A 22,807-nucleotide genomic window follows, 5' to 3' on the forward strand; every position below is an offset into this window, starting at 1 on the left:
ATAATTCCTAAAAATTTAGATTCTGAGTATTCAGATATTGGTATAGAGTCTAGAAAACTTGTATATGGACCTTTTTGGGGGAGACAGGGTCTCACTCAGTTGTCCAGGCTGGAATACAATGGCGCGATCATGGCTCACTGCTGCCTCAACTCCCAGGCTCAAGTGATCCTCTTATCTCAATCTTCTGGGGAGCTGGGACTGCAGGCATATGCCATCCATGCCCGGCTAATTTTTTGTATTTTTTGTAGAGACAGGGTTTCTCCACATTGCCCAGGCTGATGTATAACTCCAGGGCTCAAGCAATGCCCCCACCTCAGCCTCCCAAAGTGCTGGGATTACAGGTGTGAGCTACTGTACCAGAACTTATCTTTTTTTCTTTTTGAGACAGAGTTTTGTTCTTGTTGCCTAGGATGGAGTGCAATGGCACAAATCTTGGCTCACTGCAACCTCTGCTTCCTGGGTTCAAGCGATTCTCCTGCCTCAGCCTCCTGAGTGGCTGGGATTACAGGTGCCCGCCACCATGCCCAGCTAATTTTTGATATTTTTAGTAGAGACAGGGTTTCACCATGTTGGCCAGGCTGGTCTCGAACTCCTGACCTCAGGCAATCCATCCACCTCGGCCTCCCAAAGTACTGGGATTACAGGCATAAGCCACTGCGCCTGGCCCCAGACTATATCTTAATGGATTTAAGGCTGTAAAATGTGCGAGTTTATATGTGCAAAGAATTATCTTTTACTGTTCTTGCTGTACCATGAAATTTATTTGTGAAGATAAATAGAAATTTTTTTCTAATCAGTGAAAATATTCTTACTGGGGCTTTGCTATCTATAATCCTTATGCAAAATTCTATATAAAATAAAATCCTAATTGCATTCTTCCCAAAGAAGCACAATTACTGGAGACCAAGAAAAACTGCTTCTTATAATATGAATTCACCTACAAGATAGAAACTACAAGGATAATATTAAAAAGAACTTACATTTTAATCTTTTTTCTTGCTACCCAAAGCCTTGGCCTAAATAGTTGAATCAAGTTGAATTTAGTGATCTCCATCATTATGGTGACTCACCATTTTATTACCAACAAGTGTAGATCTGTGTTTAGTTCCACAACAAGCAAACATCAAATATTGTACTTATAAAATCAGAACACCATTCCGATTATTTATTCACAACAAAATTTCACAAATGTTTATTTCAATATGCCTAGTTATATATGTAAATTTTAATTCTACTTTGATTTTTACCATAATAGAAGTTGTATTTCCTAATATATTATGAACATTTGACAATAAAGTTATAAAAAATTAAACAATATTCTATATCAGCACAACAGAAATGACGAAAAAAAACTCCTATACTTTCAACATAAAGGTTTCCATTAAGAGAAATCATCAAATTGGGTTCATAACTATTCTACAATGACAACCCACTAACTGATTAGGCACAGGTGGTTACTTATGGTGAGAGAGAGATATATAAAAAAATTTAAAATGCTAATGTTATTTCTCACACATTAATTTTTCATCCATGGAACTACAAATAGCAAAACAATTAGGTCTGCTTCTTTAAAAATAACACTCAGATTCCATTATCTTACTAACAATTAGTCAAGTTATAATGACAGCTAGACTATATTGCATGAAAGTACATATAATATTTTGAAGCTAGATACATATTATTGCAGACTTCTGTTTTTTTTTTTTTTGAGAAAATGTCTCGCTCTGTCGCCCAGGCTGGAGTGCAGTGGCGCAATCTTGGCTCACTGCAACCTTCGACTCCTGGGTTTAAGCAATTCTCCTGCCTCAGCCTCCCAACTAGCTGGGACTACAGGTACATGCCACCACGCCTAGCTAATTTTTTGTAACTTTTTTTTTTTTTTTTGAGACAGAGTCTCGCTCTGTCGCCCAGGCTGGAGTGCAGTGGCACGATCTCTACTCATTGCAAGCTCTGCCTCCTGGGTTCATGCCATTCTCTTGCCTCAGCTCCCAAGTAGCTAGGACTACAGGCGCCCGCTACCACACCTGGCTAATTTTTTGTATTTTTAGTAGAGACGGGGTTTCACCATGTTAGACAGGATGGGCTTGATCTCCTGACCTCATGATCCACCCGCCTCGGCCTCCCAAAGTGTTAAGATTACAGGCATGAGCCACCATGCTCTGCCCCAGACGTTTCTAAAACAGTTTGCCCTTGTGCTCCTGCAAATCACCACCAGGACAGGATAGGTAACCAAAAGCATACTCATGTATTTATGTACTATTTTCAGGTCAGGCTAAAGGTTTTTTTATAATGTACTTCAACTTTTGATATGTGTTTAGAGATGGTTCCATAAAACTTGATCCATTGTAAAAAAAAATAGGCAGCAGCCTGATAGCTTTAAATCACAATAACAGATTATATTATTAGAAAGCATCATTCACATACTAATTCGAGCTGCTACAAATACCATATTTGGTTTCTTTTACAAATTCTAAAAGCAACTACACAAACTCACCTATACCTGGCACATCTGGCTACTGAAATCAGATGGTAAACTAGTGACTGTTTGAGTCAGGACTGTCTATCAATTTAGTTCAGATTCCAGAGAATTTGTGATTGCAGATGAACTTCATTATTTGGCTGTTAACAGGGGAAACCTGTATCAAGTAATTACACACAGTGTGGTCTCACCAAGTTGTAAGGATATTCACACATAAATTTTATTTAAAATCTATTAGTAATTTTGAGTGAAAGGAACAATAGCAAACAATATAACATTACTGGGCCAATTCTTTTTTTTTTAAATTATTATTATTATACTTTAAGTTCTAGGGTACATGTGCATAACGTGCATACTGGGCCAATTCTTGAACGGCAAACATTAAGAGTAAAAAAAAAAAAATTATTGAAAGCAGACACAATACATATGTAAAATTTCAGAGAGAAAGACTAGGAGATAAAACCCTAATCCTCTTTACCTCAATCTTATATAACAAAATATTGTTTCTAAAATGCAGTCCAAACTCTCATCTAGTCCTATTAAATAATAGCCAAGAAGTAAATTTTAAATAAAATTTGCTTTTACTTATAAATATAAATATGCCCCCCCCCCCAAATATATCAAGATATTTTAAAACTCTGGTAGTCAGAATATATTATTTAAAACTCTGTAACTTAGGCTGGGCACAGTGGCTCACGCCTGTAATCTCAGCACTTTGAGAGGCTGAGGTGGGCAGGTTACTTGAGGCAGGCGATTACTTGGGACCAGGAGTTCGAAACCAGCCTGGCCAACATGGCAAAACCCCATCTCTACTAAAAATACAAAAATTAGCTGAGGGTGTTGGCGCACACCTGTAATCCCAGCTACTCAGGAGGCTGAGGCATAAGAATCTCTTGTGCCTGGGAGGCGGAGGTTGCAGTGAGCCGAGATTGTGCCGTTACGTTACAGCTTGGCAACAGAGCCAAGAGTCTGTCTCAACACAAAACAAAACAACAACAACAAAAAAACACAACTCTATAACTCAACAACAAAAAGACAACCCAATTTAAAAGCAGGCAAAGAACTTGAATGGGTATTTCTCCAAAAAAATATACAAATGGCCAGTAAGCACATGAAATGATACTCAACATCATTAGTCATCAGGGAAATGTAAATCAAAACCATGAGATACCATTTTACACCTGATAGGATGACTATAATTTTTAAAAACCACAGTATAACAACTCATGGCAAATGTATGGTGAAATTGGAACCCTCTGATAATGCAGGTGAGAATGTAAAGTGGCACAGCTGCTGGGAACAGCAGTTTGGCAGCTCCTCAAAAAGTTAAGCATAGATTACCATACGACCCAGCAATCCACTCCTAGGCATATATCTGCATGAATCTCAAACACGGACTCAAGCAGATCCCTATATGCCAATATTCAATGCAGCATTATTTACAGTAACCAAAAGGTGGAAATAATCCAAATACCTATCAATAGATGAATGGATAAACAAAATGTGATATACACATACAATGGATTATTCAGCCATAAAAAGGAATGAAGTTCCTAATTGTGCTACAACATGGATGAACCCTGAAAACATGTTAAGTGAAATGAGCCAGATGCAAAAGGGCAAACATAACCTATCTCTATCTATACAAAATATCTAAAATAGGAAAATTCAAAGCGACAAAGTAGATCAGAGGTTCCTAGGGGCTGGGAGGAGGGAGAAAAACAAAGTTATAGCTTAATGGATACAAAATTTCTATTTCAAAGTAAACAGTGGTGATAGTTGTACAACACTGTGAATGTAATTGATGCCCTTTTAACTATTTTAAATTAAAAAAAATTTTAAATTTAAAATAGTCAAAAGGGCATTAAATATACATTTTTTTAAATTACTAAACTTTATTGACACATAACTATCACCCAAAGTCAACAGTTTACATTAGTGTTCACTCTCAGTGTTACATATTCTATCGGTTTTCACAAATGTAGATAATGACAGGTATCCTCTTGTGGTTTGAAAACATTAAAGAAAAAAATTCCAGAAATAAATAATTCATAAGTTTTAAATTGCATGTCATCCTGCCCCATCCCACCAGGACATGAATCTTCCATTTGTCCTACATATCCACACTGTATACACCGTGTATATGCCAAAGAGAAGCCATAAAGTGCTTCCTTTAAGTGAAAAGGTAAAATTTCTGGACTTAATAAGGAATAAAAAATTGTATGCTGTTTCCTAAGTTAATCTATGATAAGAATGAATCTTCTATTCATGAAATTGTGAAGAAGGAAAATGAAATTTGTGCATAGTGTATATAGTGTGGTATTACCTGTGGTTTCAAGAATCCACTGAATGTCTTGGAACATATCCCCCATGGATATGGGAGCACTACTGTATTGTACACAACAGTCTCAGCGCCCCAGAAACCCCTTGTGCTCTGACTATTCATCCCTCCCTTCTGAAAACCCCTGGCAATCACTTATTCTTTTACTGTCTCCATAGCTTTGCCTTTTCCAGAATGTCACAGTTGGAATCATACAGTATGCAGCCTTTTCGGATTGTATAATGTATATAGGCATATACCCACATGAGTTTAAATATACAGTACATTTCTTTCAGTTAGTACATATGCATTTAAATTTCCTCTGTGTTTTTTCATGGTTTAATAGCTAATTTCTTTTTAGTGCTGAGTAATATTCCATTGTCTTTATGTACCACAGTTTATCCACTCACCTACTGAAGGACATCTTAGTTGCTTCAATGTTTTGGAGGTTCCAGATAACACTACTATAAACATCCATGTGCAGGTTTTTGTGTGAATGTAAGTTTCCAGTTCATTTGAGTAAATACCAAAGCATGCAATTGCTACATCATATAAAAGTATGTTTGGTAGTATAAGAAACTGCCAAACTGAGCTCCTAAGTGGCTATGCCATTTTTCATTTCCACCAGCAATATAAATGGAGTTCCTGGTGCTCCAGACGCTCACTAGCATTTGGTGTTGTCAGTGTTCTGGATTTCGGTCATTCTAATAAGTACACAGTCATATCTCATTGTTGTTTTAATTTACAATTCCCTAATGACATATGATGTTGAATATCTTTTCATATGCTTACTTGCCATCTATATGGCTTCTTTGGTGAGGTACCTGTTCAGATCTTTTGGCATTTTTTAATTGGGTTGCTCGTTTTTTCGGGTTTTTTGAGGCAGGGTCTGGCTCTGTCACCCAGGCTGGAGGGCAGTGGCTCAATCAGCTCACTGCAACCTCCACCTCCTGGGTTCAAGCCATCCTCCCACCTCAGTCTCCTGAGTAGCTGGGACCACAGGCCCGCACCACAATGCCCGCCTAATTTTTTTGTTTTTTGTTTTTTTTTTGGTAGAGATGGGGGTTTCACTATGTTGCCCAGGCTGGTCTCGAACTCCTGAGCTCAAGCAATCCACCCCCCGTTGGCCTCCCAAATGTTGGGATTACAAGCATGAGCCATGGTGCCCAGCCCTCATTTTCTTAATATTGAGATTTAAGAGTTATTTGTATATTTTGGACAACAATCCTTCATCAGATTATCTTTTGCAAAACACTCTGTGGCTTGACTTCTCATTCTCTTGACAATGTCTTTTGCAGAGTAAAAGTGCTCATAATTTTAAGGAAGTCCAGTTTATCAATTACTTCTTTCATGGGTTATGCCTTTTGTGTCATATCTAAAAAATTATCACCATATCCAAGGTCATCTGGGTTTTCTTCTATGTTTTCTAGGGGTTTTACACTTAGGTCTACAATCCATTTTGAGTTAATTTTTGTAAAAAGTGTAAAGTCTATGTCTAGATTTTTTTTTTTACATGTGTATATCCAGGTTTTTCTAGCACTATTGATTGAAAAGACTATTTTCTCTACTGTTTTGCCTTTGCTGCTTTGTCAAAAGTCAGTTGATTACATTTATGTGGGTCTATTTCAGAAGTGTTTATTCTGATTCATTGATCGATCTGTCTATACTTTCACCAATACCACACTTTATGGATTACTGTAGTTTCACAGTAAGTCTTGAAGCTGGGTGGTGTCAGTTCTCTGACTTTGTTTTTCAATACTGTGTTGGCTATTCTGGGTCTCCCGTCTTTCCATATAAACTTTATAATCAGTTTACTGATATCCACAAAATAACTTGCTGGGATTTTGATTGGGAATGCATTGAACCTACATATTAAGTAGGGATAAGCCTACAGATCAAGATAGGAAGAACTGACATCTTGACAACACTGCGTATATCTTGTAGACATAATGAGCTATGTGATGCTGGGTAAATTTCCTAACTCCGAACTTCCATTTCTACTAAGCGATATGAGGATATGTCCATCTACCATTACAGAATGATTCTAAGAAATAAAACAATTTATGTGACTGTTGTTATAAGCCTAAATGAAAAAATATTAATGAATAAATGAATAAAGATAAATAAGTACTTGTTCCCTTCCCTTTTCTTTAAACAACCTACAGAAACATGAGAAAATCCACTTCATGTTTTGATGGCAGGGAAAATTACCTGGAAGTCAATTTATTACTCAAATTAGAGAATTTTTAAAAATTAGGGAATTAATTTAGAAATAGTAAGGTCCAAAGACAGCTATGTTTCACCCTTCCTGTGGTATCTGATGATGTCTACATACAGCAGTAGCAATCCACAAACAAATAGGTATTTTATGATATTGATGTATAGTGAAGGCTGAGATTCTTTAATCATAGACAAATTAGTTAAAAATAACTGTGAGCCAGGCGGGGTGGCTCACGCCTGTAATCCCAGCACTTTGGGAAGCCAAGGCGGGAGGATCACCTGAGGTTGGGAGTTCGCAACCAGCCTGCCCAACATGGAGAAACCCCGTTTCTACTAAAAATACAAAATCAGCCAGGTGTGGTGGCACATCCCTGTAATCCCAGCTACTCGGGAGGCTGAGGCAGGAGAATTGCTTAAACCTGGGAGGCAGAGGTTGTGGTTAGCCGAGATCACACCATTGCACTCCAGCCTGCCCAACAAGAGCAAAACTCCGTTTCAAAACAAAAATAAATAAAATAAAATAAAATACCTGTGAATAGGCCAGGTGTGGTGGCTCACATCTGTAATCCCAGCACTTTGGGAAGCCAAGGCAGGTGGATCACCTGAGGTCAGGAGTTTGAGACCAGCCTGGCCAACATGGCAAAACCCCATTTCTACTAAAAATACAAAAGTTAGCTGGGTGTGGTGGCATGCACCTGTAATCCCAGCTACTTGGGAGGCTGAGGTGGAAGAATCACTTGAACCAGGGAGATGGAGTTTGCAGTGAGCTGAGACTGCACCACTGCACTCCAGTCTGGGCGACAGAGTGAGACTCTGTCTCAAACAAAACAAAACAAAAAAATTCTGTGAATAAATAATTGATTAGGCCAGGCGTGCGGGCTCAATGCCTGTAATCCCAACACTTTAGGAGGTTGAGGTGGGTGAATTGCTTGAGCTTAGAAATGCCAGACCAGCCTGAGCAACATGATGAAACCCCATCTCTACAAAAAATACAAAAAGTTAGCTGGGCATGGGTGGTGTGCACCTGTAGTCTCAGTTACTAGGAAAGCTGGCTTGAACCCAGGAGGTCAAGGCTGCAGTGAGCTAAGATCACGCCATTGCACACTCCAGCCTGGGTGACAGGGTGAGACCCTGTCTCAAAAACAAAAACAAAAAAACAAAAAATAATTGATCAGCTTATTCACTTTTCTCATATCAAGGGTCTATTCCAAGTTAACTGTATACAAGGGATATGGCACAGTCTATTTAGTCAGGAAATTATGACTGATTGCTCCTATGGCCAAATTCAATCATACTTTGTAGTAAACTTCCTACAAATGTCACAAGTAGGATTCACCAATGGAAGTCTTCTTCAAAATGCTACGTTATAACAGGCAAAATATTTACTAATACTAACTGAAATTTTGAATTAATGTGCTTTGTATTCAAAGTTACAAATTAGCCAGAAAATATGCAGGTAGCTCATGTTCAAATCTGAAAAAGGGGCATTCATGAGCTGAATAACAGCATGCTGACACCCAGAATCTACACAGTCCTCATCTCAAATCACCTCACAGCACTTAAAAGAATTAGAAAAGTATATGAAAAGTTACTACATGGGGCCAGGCATGGTGGTTCACGCCTATAATCCCAGCACTTTGGGAGGCCAATATAGGCAGATGAACTGAGGTCAGGAGTTCAAGACCAGCCTGGCCAACATGGTGAAACCCAGTTTCTACTAAAAAATACAAAATCTAGCCAGGCGTGGTGGCACGCGCCTGTAGCCCCAGCTACTCAGGAGGCTAAGGCAGGAGATCACTTGAATCCAGGAAGGTTGCAGTGGGCCGAGACTGCGCCACTGTACTCCAGCCTGGGCTACAGAGTGAGACTGCATCTCAAAAAAAAAAAAAAAAAAAAAAGTTACTACATGGGTTGGGTGCAGCAGTTCACACCTGTAATCCCAGCACTTTGGGAGGCCGAGGTGGGCGGATCACTTGAGGTCAGGAGTTTGAGACCAGCCTGGCCAAACTGGAGAAACCCCGTCTCTACTAAAAACACAAAATTAGCTGGGGTGGTGGCATATGCCTTTAATCCCAGCTACTAGAGGGGCTGAAGCAGGAGAATCACTTGAACCCGAGAGACAGGGAGTTCCAGTGAGCCAAGATCATGCCACTGCACTCCAGCCTGGGCAACAAGAACGAAACTGTCTAAAAAAAAATTCAGATAAACAAATGCTTACCATATTTAAACATGAATTTTAAAAATATCTTGCATATACAAAATCTGTGTTCAATCCTTTAAGACTGGGCTTAGTTTTTATACCTTGAATTAAAATTTTCAAGAGGCATTCCAAAAAATTAGAGACTTTATTTGTACTTATTGTTAATGAATACTTAAATGTTTACTTATATTTGTACCTATGCACACACTCATCTGATTTACAACTAACTCCATTTAAAGGTTACAATCTTTGACATAGTCCAAACAAAACACATGAAGACATGCTCAAGGACATACATTTACTACTATAATTCCCACAAATTTTGCATCCTGAACCCTATACTTAACAGAAGACATGAACAAGTAATACAGTAATTTATTTTTCTGGTTAATAGTAGCAAGTTGGCCAGGCACAGTGGCTCCTGTCTGTAATCCCAGCACTTCAAGAGACTGAAGTGGGAGGAGCTCTTGAAGCCAGGAGTTTGACACCAGCGTGAGCAATATAGCAAGACCCTGTCTCTACTGTTAAAAAAAAAAAAATTTTTTTTTTAATTAAAAATTAACCAGGCATGGTAGCATGCGCCTGTAGTCCTAGGTACTTGGGAGGATGAAGCAGGAAGACTGCTTGAGCCCAGGAGTTTGAAGCTGCAGTGAGCTACGATCTCACCGCTGCACTCCAGCCTAGGCAATAGAACAAGATTCCATCTCTTTAAAAAAAAAAAAAAAGCGAGAGATGTATCAAAAGACTTATACAGGAGCATGTCATGCTTCATTCACTCACTTAAAAATTACTCTGTCAGACAATGTGCTAGTTAGATGACATTGTACAAAGCCAATTAACCTTCCTGAGTCTCAGGTTTTTCCTTGTCAAATTAGAATTACAACACTTTTCCAGAACTGACCAAAATGCATATAAAGCACTTAGCACAGTGCCTGATCATAGTCAATTCTCAAATGCTAGTTATAGCTATAATAGTTAATGTCAGGTAAAATGAGAACTTGAACAAAAAGTTTCTGAAAGAACTTATCGACACTGGTGTTTCAAGAGCAAAGTAAAAGAAGTAGGTAAGAGTGATCTCAGATTTATTTTTTTTAACATTATGGTACTGTTCACTAAAAATAGGAAACCAAGGAAGACACAAGACAGGTGGGAGAAAGCATTTTGAAGTCTGAGATGCCTAAAAGGGACCAGAATGGACACATAATGATTTAGAATAGACATTGGGGAGAACAGAAGAGGTTGCTGAGCTAAAACATGTAAAAGAACTTTTAACTGGTTGCAGACTCAGCTGAGATTTTAAATTCCTAGCTATATGTTTGTGTGATTTTTCTCCAACAGCACCCAGCTGACACAGACCATCAACTGTCTGAATTTTAGGTGGTCACAGCGTTTCTTTATTGTGTGTGCCAAAGGGAATGACTGTTAAAGTACAGAATGGATTTTTTCAAGTAAACAAAAGTAGGGACCAGGTGCGGTGGCTCACGCCTGTAATCCCAAGACTTTGGAAGGCCAAGACAGGTCGATCACCTGACGTCAGGAGTCGGAGACCAGCATGACCAACATGGTGAAACCCCGCCACTACTAAAAATACAAAATTAGCCGGGCGTGGTGGCACGTGCCTGTAATCCCAGCTACTTGGGAGGCTGAGGCAGGAGAATCACTTGAACCTGGGAGACTTCAGTGAGCTGAGATCGCACCATTGCACTGCAGCCTGGGCAACAAGAGGGAAACTGCATCTCAAAAAAAAAAAAAAAAAAAAAAGAGGCGGGGGGATGTATAAATGACTGAATGAGAGTTAGCATCCATTGCTCTTCAGCAGCTGAGTAGTGTTAACTAGGTAAATTTCAGTTTTGAAAATTCTAACATCATTGTTGAACTAGATTGTTTAGATGAGTACTATACCACAGTATGACTAGAAGGAAAAAAGGATGAAAGAAAAGTTATTTCGGCCAGGCGTGGTGGCTCATGCCTGTAATCCCAGCACTTTGAGGGGCCAGGGCAGGCAGATCACCTGAGGTCAGGAGTTCAAGACCAGCCTGGCCAACATGGTGAAACCCAGTCTCTACCACAGATACAAAAATTAGCTAGGCATGGTGGAGGGAGCCTGTGATCCCAGCTACTCAGGAGGCTGAGGCAGGAGAATCGCTTGAACATGGGAGGTGGAGGTTGCAGTGAGCTGAGATCGAGCCACTGAACTCCAGCCTGGGCGAGAGAGCGAAACTCCATCTCAAAAAAAAAAAAAAAAAAAAGTTGTTTCAATGGAGTATCAGTAGGCAATTTGCCAAATAATTTAAAAATTAATAAAAACCACTTACCCATTTTGAAAAGAACAGCTTTGTGTTTCTGAATCATCACTATCACTGATGATAATAGTTTCTCCATCCACACTGTTAACATGTCCATTAGCAAAACCATTTTGATGTGATGGAGGGAGGACTTCCAAAATCCTACACTGCAACCTGAAATAAAATGATACATTTAAAAATGCAAATCATTTGATATTTTACAGCCAAACATTTCAGAGCAACCGATTTGTTTTGAACCAGTTATTTTGTTTTCCAGAGTCTATTAGCTGATTTAAACAATTTAATTAAAAAGAAAATCTGTGGGGCCAGGCGCGGTGGCTCATGCCTGTAATCCCAGCACTTTGGGAGGCCGAGGCAGGCGGATCACGAGGTCAGGAGATCGAGACCATCCTGGCTAACACGGTGAAACCCCATCTCTACTAAAAAGACAAAAAATTAGCCAGGCGTTGTGGCGGGCACCTGTAATCCCAGTTACTTGGGAGGCTGAGGCAGGAGAATGGTGTGAACCCGGTAGGCAGAGCCTGCAGTGAGCCGAGATCATGCCACTGCACTCCAGTCTGGGAGACAGAGCGAAACTCCATCTCAAAAAACAAAAAAAAGAAAATCTGTAACATTTAATTTAAGCAAATATTAGACATAATTTAAAGCTGTAAAACTATTTTAAAACACAATTTATCAAGATTATACAAAATTATCTGATTTCCTTCCTTCTGCTAGCTCTGGATTGTTTGTTCTTCTTCTAGTTCCTTAGGTTGTAAAGTTAGGTTGCTGATGTGAGATCTTTCTTGTATTTTAATGTAAGGATTTATAGCTAAAAACTCCCCCCTTAGCACCGCTTTTGCTGTATCCCATAAATTTTGGTATATTTTTGTTTTCATTCATCTCTAAGTTATTTTCTAATTTTCCTTAGGATTTCTTCTTTGCTCCACTGGTTGTTTAAGAGCGTGTTTTAAATTTTCATAAATCTGTGAATTTTCCAGTTTTCCTTTGTTAATGATTGTGAAGTTCATGTTGTTGTGGTCAGAGAAGATACTTTGTATGAGCTCGTGATGCTTAATTTTAGGTGTCAACTTGACTGCAAAAGCAGATAGTTGCTAAAGTATTATTGCTGAGTGTGTCTATGAGGGCGTTTCCAGAGAAGAGTGGCGTGTGAGTGAGTGGACTGAGTCGGGGAAGATTCTCCCTCAATGTGAGCAGGCACCATCCAATTAACTGGGGGCCCAGACAGAACAAAAAGGCAGAGAAAAGACAAGTTCATTCTGATTCCTGGAACTGGGACACCTCTCTTCCCCTGCCTTTGGACATCAGCAACTCCAAGTCCTCCAGCCTTTGGATTTTGGGACTTGTACCAGTGTCCTCTCCTCCATACTCTCTCCCCATCCCTTCTCCTATCTCTCTCTCTCTTGATATGTATCTCCTGTTGGTTCTGTCTCTCTGGAAAACTCTGTCTAATATAGATATCTACCTTCTAAAATCCAATGAGACTGAATTTGTGACCTAGCATAAGGTTTATCCTGGAGAATATGCCATGTGCACTTGAGAAGAATGTGTATTGTTGTTGGGTTGAGTGTTTTGTTTGTATCTGTTACAGCTAGTTGATTTATTGCATTGTTCAGATCCTCTGTTTCTTAACTTCTGCCAGGTTGTTCCATCCATTATGGAAGATGGAGTACTGAAGTCTCCAGCTATTATTGTGAAAATGTCTGTTTCTCTTAGCAGTTATATTCCTAACTAAAGTTAACTGTTTAGAAAGTCATATATTGGCACGGTATCTTATTTTACAGATTTGGGGCCTCGTAATTTTTGAAAGTATCCAGTATTTTAAATTCTAAAATTCTTCAGACTATAACCTTTTTATTCTCACGAATTTTGTTGTGACTTCTGATCTCTGGAAAGCTTCCTATTCACTAACTCTATCACCCCTATTCTGGCTTCCTTTACTCTGCATACTGTATCTGGATTTTATGGGCCATGATTTTAGACTCATTCAACCACAATTAAAATATTCCTTAATCCCATCTCTATTGTGCCAATTTTCAATGCTAGAAAAGACAGCACCTGTTTTCTCTCCACACTCACTCTTGTTCCAAATTCTTTACTTCCTGCCTTGAAACCATGAGTCTCCTATGAATTCAAGGTTAGGATCTCACTGTTAGTGTTGAGATAATTTTGTTCGTTCTCAAAACAGATTTCCAAAACTTTCTCCTTTCCTCAAGTCCCAGTCTCAGTGCTTTAACATTAGAAAATGAAACAGATCTTGACTTAGGCTCTTTGACTTCCTTCTCAACATCAAATGTCCATATCCTTTATAACTGTTCCAGTCCGTAACCTCTTCTCTTATCCCGCTGCATTGTGTTTCTCCTCCTGTGTATCTTCAGTTTTCCTCTGCTAAGAAACATACTCTTCAATATCCTAGAAAGTCTACATCTATCTCTAGCTTTCTAGAGACTTCAGGGTATGGTCTCTTCTCACTCCCTAGAGGGACCTCCCATTGCTGAAGCCAAAGTAGATTCCAAGAACAAAAACAATCCAATTTTTATAAATATTCCCTTATATGGAAGCATAGTGATTGCCAAAGCAAGGGGAAGGCCAAACAAAGATAATCTGCATCTGTACCTGCTCTGTGGACATTTTGCTTCTTGTAAAGACCATTTGCACGCCTGTAATCCCAGCACTTGGGGACGGTGAGAAAGGCAGATCAATTGCTTGAGGCCAGGATTTCAAGACCAGCTTGGCCAACATGGCAAAACCCCATCTCTACTAAAAATACAAAAATTAGCTGGGTGTGGTGGCACGCACCTGTAATCCCATCTACTTGGGAGGCTGAGGCACAAGAAGTGCTTGAACCCGGGAGGCGGAAGTTGCAGTGAGCCGAGATCATGCCACTGCACTCCAGCCTGGGCAACAGAGTGAGACTCTGTCTTAAAAAAATTTTTAAAAAGCCAGGCGTGGTGGTGCTGCACACCGGTAATACCAGCTATTCAGATCCTGCAACTGCATGCACCCCAGCTTGGGTGACAGAGTGAGACTATCAAAAAAACAAAACAAAACAAAAAAGAAAAAAAAAAAAATTTCATTGGCTAAAAAATAAATTAATAGCAACTTCCTATCAATTTATAATCTGCTCTTTAATGTACTCTCTTCTCCCAGGACTTATTCACCCATCAGTGAAGTCTTCTCTCCTTCCATTTACTGTCGTGTGGTTCAAAAGTGTGACTTAGATTGTCTCTCCACTTCCCTACCCTTCTTACAATTTTGGTCATCATGTAAAAAACTTGTCCCAAGAAAGTCACAGTAATCTAACTATTGGTCAATAAATCCAAAGTCTTGTCTTAGTTGTCTTAATCTTCTGTAAACCATTATCCATCCCCATACTAAAAAATTCCACCTCTTTTTTCATGGTACAAAATCTTCCCTATTTATCATCTAACCTACCTCCCTGACTATACTTTTTTCTGTCTTTGCCTGCTTTATCTCCTCATACTACCAAAATATACACTGATTTCCCCAAAGTGCTACTGCATATCTGTTGGTTGGTATATAGTTTCCCTTGATGATTCATCTCAGCTCTAGATAACTGATTGTCTGACTCTCAACTTCTAGAAATGTGGTCAAAAAAATCCATTTCTTCTCCAGAGGGAGTTTATGTAACCAATGAGGTTTCATCTCTATTAAGAGAGTCACCATAATAGTGTTGGTGAGGATGTAGAACCACCTTGAAAAACAGTATGACAGCTCCTCAAAGATTTAACATATGACCGTGTGATTCCACTTTTAGCTATATACCTGAGAGACATGAAACATATGTCCACACAAACTTGAACATAAATGTTCAAAACAGCATTACTCCTAAGAGCCAAAAATTATAAACAATCCAAATATCCATCAACTGATCATTAAAATGTGTTATATACCATACAATAAAATACTATCCAGCAAAAAAATAAACAAGAATGAAGTACTGATACATGGTACAATATTTATGAATCTTGAAAACATTATGCTAATGAAAGGGGCCAGACACAAAAGACCACCTATCGTAGGAATCCATTTATATGAAATATTCAGAAAGGCAAATCTCTAAAGAGAAGATAGACAAAGTAGGTACCAGAAACTTGGTGGCAGGGGGTGGGGCGGGCAGTGTAAGGGGACAGGAGAGCCATGGGCAGTGACTGCTAATGGGCAAAGCTTTCTTTCTGAGATTTTGAAAATGTTTGAAAATTAAAACTACATTTTAAATGGGTGAATTTTATGGTATGTGAAATATAACTCAATGAAGTCATTAAAAAAGTTGCAAAATATAGTAGGTAGTAAATATAAAGGAGAGAGAGCATTGCTGGGATTATATTTATGGTATTGCTACAACTCCTTTTTTTTTTTTTTTTTTTTTTTTCTTTTGAGTCTCGCTCTGTCCCCCAGGCAATGTGCAATCTCAGCTCACTGCAACCACTGCCTCCCGGGTTCAACTGATTCTCCCACCTCAGCATCCCAAGTAGCTGGGACTACAGGCACATGCCACCATGCCCAGCTAATATTTTGTATTTTTAGTAGAGATGGGGTTTCTCCATGTTGGCCAGGCTGGAGCCGCTGTAACTCTTATGCAATCCTGGGGAAGGTTTTATTAACTACAAATATTCTAAGCACATAAATACCTACCGTTGGGCTAAATCTCTATTCTCTGAGAAAAAGTGGTTCAAGATTAGATACTCTGCTGTCTGTATCATTCATTTGGTTATCCCATACCATTAACAAATTTTGATATACTGTGGGCATCCTGTCTCATTTACCAACTCTACTCTCCTAGGAACTTTATTCTTCCCATGTTCTACCCTCTGCCAAATGGCTAATAAAGAGCTGCCATGTTCTCCCAAAATAATGGCCAGAGTTAGCTGATACAGGGTAGGCTCTACTTTGCTGAGCTCATATATCTTTTCTAAGATTTTTAAACTTGGAATCTAGAAGGTAAAAATCAGTCCTTGTCTCCCATCATGAAACCTGTAAGACAAAATTCTGGTGCTGTCGGCAGCCATATATCATGGAGGAGACAGTGTGCAGTGAGAGGTGGTAAAATCTGTAAGACAGAAGAGATGGCAAGGGTACTAGAGGCAATTAGTTCTTTTATTTCTGTTCTTCCTCAGATTTAGCTGCACCTTGCCCATTCCAGGCTTAGCTGTTTAATCTTTCCTTCCATTTAACAAACTAATAATTCTACACTCAAACAAAAGAAAACATAATTGGTTCCACAGCATCCTAAAGCTTAAGAATCAACAAAATGTATACTATATGGGTCAACCCAAAGTCCTCAAAGCATCTGATCTTCTACCTTCTGCTCATTCCCCCTCACTGAGATTTACGTAAGTTCAATTAAATTTAAACATCCTAGTCCTGGTCCTTTTCAAGCTGCTCTTTTTAAAAAATTGAGGAAAAAAAAAGACTCACTAAAATCAGAAGTGAAAGTAAGAATATTACTGCTGATTTTACAGAAATAAAAAAGGTTATAAGAGAACACTGGCTGGGTGGGATAGCTCACACCTAATCCCAGCACTTTGGCAGGCTGAGGGGAGATGACTTGAGCCCAGGAGTTCAAGACCAGCTTGGGTAACATGGAGAAACCCTGCCTCTACAAAAATACAAAAATTAGCCAGGCACAGTGGTGTGCACTTGCAGTCCCAGCTACCCGGGAGGCTGAGGTTGGAGGATCATTGAGTCCAGGAGGTAGAGGCTGTCTCAGAAAATATATATATGTATGTATGTATATATGTATATATGTAGGTATGTATATTTCCTAACAAAGAAAAGCCCAAGAACAGATGGCTTCACTGGGGAATTCTATTCAACACTTACAGAAGCATTAACATACATTATCTCAAAATCTCCAAAAAACTAAAGAAGAGGGAATACTTCCTAATTCATTCTATAAGGCCAGCATTACCCTGATACCCAGGCAGACAAAGAGGTGGCAGAATATATGAAGAACTCTTACAACTCAAAAAAAAAAAGAAAATCCCCAAACCACTCAATTCAAAGATGGGCAAAAGACTTGAATAGACATTTCTCCAAGAAGATACAAACAGCAATAAGCACACGAAAGATGCTCAGCATCATTTGTCATAAGGAAAATACAAAATCAAAACCACAATGAGATACCACTTCACACTAAGATGGTTATATATTTTTTCTTTTTTTAAAACACAGAAATTAACAAGTGTTAATGAGAATGTAAAGGAATTGGAACCCCAGTGCATTGCTGGTGGCAATATAAAATGGTACAACTGCTGTAGAGAACAGTTTGGCAATTCCTCAAAAAGTTAAACATCTAATTACTATATAGCCCAGCAATTCCACTTCCAGGTATATATCCAAAAGAATTGAAAACAAGAACTCAGATACTCATACACCAATGCTCATAGCAGTATTATTCACAATAGCTAAAAGGTGGAATCAACCCAAGTGTCCATCAACAGATGAATGGATAAGCAAAATGTGGTATATATATATAATGGAACATTCAGAAATAAAAAGGAATAAAATTCTGATACATGCTACAATGTGGATGAACCTTGAAAACATGTTCATAGGCTAGGCAATAGAGTGAGACCCCCAACTCTACCAAAAAAAATTTAAAAATTAGCCAGGTGACCAGACGTGGTGTCTCATGCCTGTAATCCCAGCACTTTGGGAGGCCGAGGTGGGCCAATCATAAGGTCAGGAGATTGAGACCATCCTGGCTAACACAGTGAAACCCCATCTCTAATAAAAATACAAAAAATTAGCCGGACATGGTGGTGGGCGCCTGTAATCCCAGCTACTTGGGAGGCTGAGGCAGGAGAATGGCGTGAACCCAGGAGCTAGAGCTTGCAGTGAGCCGAGATTGCGCACTGCACTCCAGCCTGTGTGACAGAGCAAGACTCTGTCTGAAAAAAAAAAAATAAAAGTAAAAATAAAACTTAGCCAGGTGTGGTGGTGCACACCAGTGGTCCCAGCTGCTAGGGAGGCTGTGGTGAGAAGATTGCTTGAGCCTGGGAAGTTGAGGATGCAGTGAGCTGTGATTATACTACTACACTTCAGCCTGGGCAACAGTGTGAGATACTGTCTCAAAAAAAACGCCAAGCTTGGCCAGGCATGGTGGCTCACACCTGTAATCCCAGCACTCTGGGAGGCCGAGGCAGGCGGATCGCAAGGTCAGGAGTTTGAGACCAGCCTGACCAAACATAGTGAAACCCCGTCTCTACTAAAAATACAAAAATTAGCTGGACGTGGTGGTGCGCGCCTAAAATCCCAGCTACTTGGGAGGCTGAGACAGGAGAATCGCTTGAACCTGGGAGGTGGAGCTTGTAGTGAGCAGAGATTGCGCCACTGCACTCCAGCCTGGGTGACAGAGTGAGACTCCATCTCAAAAAACAAAACAAAACAAAACTCCCAAGCAAACAAAAAAGAAAACATTCTGTTCAGCGAAATAAGCCACAAAAGGACAAATATGATTCCACTTATATGAAGTATCTGGAATAGGCAAATTCATAAAGAACATAGAATAAAGGTTACCAGAAGCTGGAGGAAGGATAGAATGGGGAGTTATTGCTTAATAGGTGCAGAGTTTCTGTTTGGGATGATGAAAAAGTTCTGGAAATAGTGGTGATATTTACACAATACTGTGTACAACATTAAGTACACTGTGAATGTACTTAATGCCACTGAACTGCACACTTAAAATGACTAAAATAGTAAAATTTTTATGTTTTACTAAAATGAAAAAAAAAAAACTTTTTTTATTCTAAGAGAAAAGCTTGAGAAGAGGCTCAATTACCAATCCTACATTAGTAGCAAACGGAAATGATGTCTACAGAACTATAGGCTGACTTTCACCACTGACTGGTAGAAATAAACCAGTGTTTCTCAAGAGGAACAACTACAGGAAATCATATCAAAACCTGTTAGGTAATTATGTAGCCTAACCTAAAAAGGTTCTGTACTTTTCTGTACTTTTGTAACATGAGCTGTACAAAAATATGAAAGAAATCAAATGGATCTGCCTTTGAAGGACTTAGATATCAGATCTATCAGGGCTCATAATATTACTAAGGCTTCTGGGAAGTAATGAAGGAAGCTTTTCAGGGACCCTATAACAAGGTTTCTCAAGTTAGAAACAGAGATGATCTTTGCTGGCAGAGCCCAGATGAATGCCCTTTAAGTGGTAACAGTAGTGCTGGTCATGAGGCAAATACAGGGTAAATGAGTCCACTTGGAACCCAAGTACAGTTGATGTGAGGCCTGACAGTCATCAGTGGGAACAACTGACCACAGTAGGTCCCACAGGGCTACAATAATTTGAGGACTAATATATTTAAAACCAACATAAAGAAATACAATTCCCTGACATTGAATTACAGAGAAGGAAACCAGTGCAACACAGGGACATTGCCCAGAAGTAAATTATATAAATTGCAGTAGTTATTGTCAATGCTACTATTAACTTTGTAGCACACCCAAACCACCGGTAGCATTCCTTGCCAATCTAATCAAGGCTAACCCTTCCCATAGGTACTTAGGTAAACTTACGTTACTCAAGATGTCAAGTCAACATCTAATAGATTTCCAGAGACTTAGTCTATGTCTTTCATAGCTACTTGCTACCATTTCTTGATTCTAGGGAGTCCAAACAAGTTTATAGGGGTGTATGTAAAAAACAGAGAATCATGAATTAAGACCCAGCTAGAGGATCTTCAAGAGCATAGAAACTATTTGAATTAAAGTTATGCTCCATTATTTGAAAATACAGTGGAAGAATGATTAAGAGTCCTTATTATTAGCGTTCATGTGCGCCAGATTAAGTATGTAATTTACATATATGTCTCTCCTCATATATCAATCAACTCCCTAAGTTATACATTTTCTAGAAGATGAAATTTCGGCTCAGATTTTTTTTTTTCTTTTCTTTCTTTTTTTTTTTTTGAGATGGAGTCTCGCTCTGTTGCCCAGGCTGGAGTGCAGTGGCGCAGTCTCGGCTCACTGCAACCTCCACCTCCTGAGTTCACACCATTCTCCTGCCTCAGCCTCCCCAGTAGCTGGGATTACAGGCATGCACCACCATGCCCAGCTAACTGTTGTATTTTTAGAAAAGACAGGATTTCACGGTGTTAGCCAGGATGGTCTCGATCTCCTGACCTTGTGATCCACCCGCCTTTGCTTCCCAAAGTGCTAGGATTATAGACGTGAGCCACAGCATCCTGCCCAGGGTCAGATTTAAATAATCTGATCTCAGTCACACAACCAGTAATGGTACAGCCAAAACTTTAACCGTGTGACTCTCAAGCCCATATACTTTCTAATTTTCCACTCTACTACTAGAGTTGAAGGGAATGGAAGGATTATGTTGACCCAATGGCATTTCACAACTTTAAGCCCAGGCAATGTGAGGCTCCTTAAAGTGCTAACAACTTAAACATTTCAGAGTGAAAGCAAGACTGTGGAACGGGAATAAGTACAGTATAAGGGCACAACATTAATTAGTCACAAATCTATAATAAGCTGAATATGGAAAGAGCTTTTTTTTTTTTTTGAGATGGAGTTTCACTCTTGTTTCCAGTCTGGGATGCAATGGCGCGATCTCAGTTCACTGCAACCTCTGCCTCTTGGGTTCAAGCAATTCTCCTGCCTCAGCTTCCCAAGTAGCTGGGATTACCAGCATGTGCCACCATGCCCAACTAATTTTGTATTTTTAGTAGAGATGGGGTTTCTCTATGTTGGTCAGGCTGGTCTCAAACTCCTGACCTCAGGTGATCTGCCCACCTCAGCCTCCCAAAGTGTTGGGATTACAGGCGTGAGCCACTGCGCCCAGCTGGAAATAGCTTTTTATAAGGATAGTCTTTTTATAAGGATATACTTTCCCATAAAAGCTATTTTAGTAGCAATTTAAATTTATATCTCAAAATTCAATGAAACAAAAGCAAATTATAAAACTTTCTATAACTGAGACATATGCAGAATTTCTACAAGGTATTTGAGGTAGAAGGTAAATAGTTAACAGCAAAGGGAAAGAAGATCTAGAAGCCTGGGAAGACCTACTTGAAATAAGACACTGACCTTCTGTTTGGGTCTCCAAAAATGGAATACGCTGAATCTATAGCATACTTCATTCACATCTGCTCCCCATTCTGCCTCATTAACCTTTATTTTCCAGTAATACAGGTGCAAGAATATTTATAAAAAATACTATGCTTGGACAATTAAGTCGATATTTTCTAACAGTGAACTGATTAATTTGAAGTTTAGAGTTAAAAAACAAAAACCTTAAATTAAGGTTATGTGATACCTCATTTTTTTTTTTTTTGAGACGGAGCCTTGCTTGTGGCCCAGGCTGGAACGCAGTGGCCAGATCTCAGCTCACTGCAAGCTCCGCCTCCCGGGTCCACGCCATTCTCCTGCCTCAGCCTCCCGAGTAGCTGGGACTACAGGCGCCCGCCACCTCGCCCGGCTAGTTTTTTGTATTTTTTTTAGTAGAGATGGGGTTTCACCGTGTTAGCCAGGATGGTCTCAATCTCCTGACCTCGTGATCCGCCCGTCTCGGCCTCCCAAAGTGCTGGGATTACAGGCTTGAGCCACCGCACCCAGCCGTGATACCTCATTTTAAGTGGAAGAAACCACAGCATTCAAGCGAGTCAGCTACTCACACAAAAAGACTGTGAATTATGTTGATTACTTGTCAATGAGAAAAAAGAAGTCAGGAAAAGATTGCTTTGTTTATAATTCCTCACTTGTTTAAAGAAATACATCAATGTAGCTCAAAGAATGTTTCTTTTAAAATTTATTATTTTAGTAGACACAGGGTCTTGCTATGTTGCCCAGGCTGGCCTCAAACTCCTGGGCTCAAGCAATCCTTCCACCTCGGCCTCCCAAAGTGCTAGGATTACAGGCATGAGCAACCATGCCTGGCCTAAAAAGAATGCTTCATTTTTAACTGTTCCGAGACCCTTTATGGACTACAGAACCAGACCTTATTATTTCTCCAACTGGCATGACCTATTATAAGTCTAAATATCACAAGATAATAATCACTAGATTCTTACTGAAGACTAAATCCATTATTAAAGATATATTTAATACAAATAAGTCTTTTTTTTTCTTTTTGAGACAGGGTCTTTGTTGCTCAGGCTGGAGTGCAGTGGTGTGATCTTGGTTCACTGCCATTTCTGCCTCCCAGTCTCAAGCAATCCTCTAACCTCAGCCTCCTAAGTAGCTGGGACTACAGGTGAATACCACCATCCCCAGCTAATTTTTTTTTTTTT

General features: G+C 39.4%; 1 protein-coding gene across 1 annotated transcript in view; it reads right to left on the minus strand.

The window, feature by feature from the left end:
- BAZ1A (bromodomain adjacent to zinc finger domain 1A) overlaps positions 1–22,807 on the minus strand; it is a 142,932-nt gene that overhangs the window by 75,076 nt on the left and 45,049 nt on the right. The window contains 1 exon segment of the mRNA XM_017886906.1: positions 11,535–11,678. Coding sequence (XP_017742395.1) covers positions 11,535–11,678 — 144 coding nt within the window.

The sequence above is a fragment of the Rhinopithecus bieti genome, unplaced genomic scaffold, assembly GCF_001698545.2.
Source record: "Rhinopithecus bieti isolate Rb0 unplaced genomic scaffold, ASM169854v2 scaffold_15821, whole genome shotgun sequence".
NCBI lineage: Eukaryota > Metazoa > Chordata > Mammalia > Primates > Cercopithecidae > Rhinopithecus > Rhinopithecus bieti.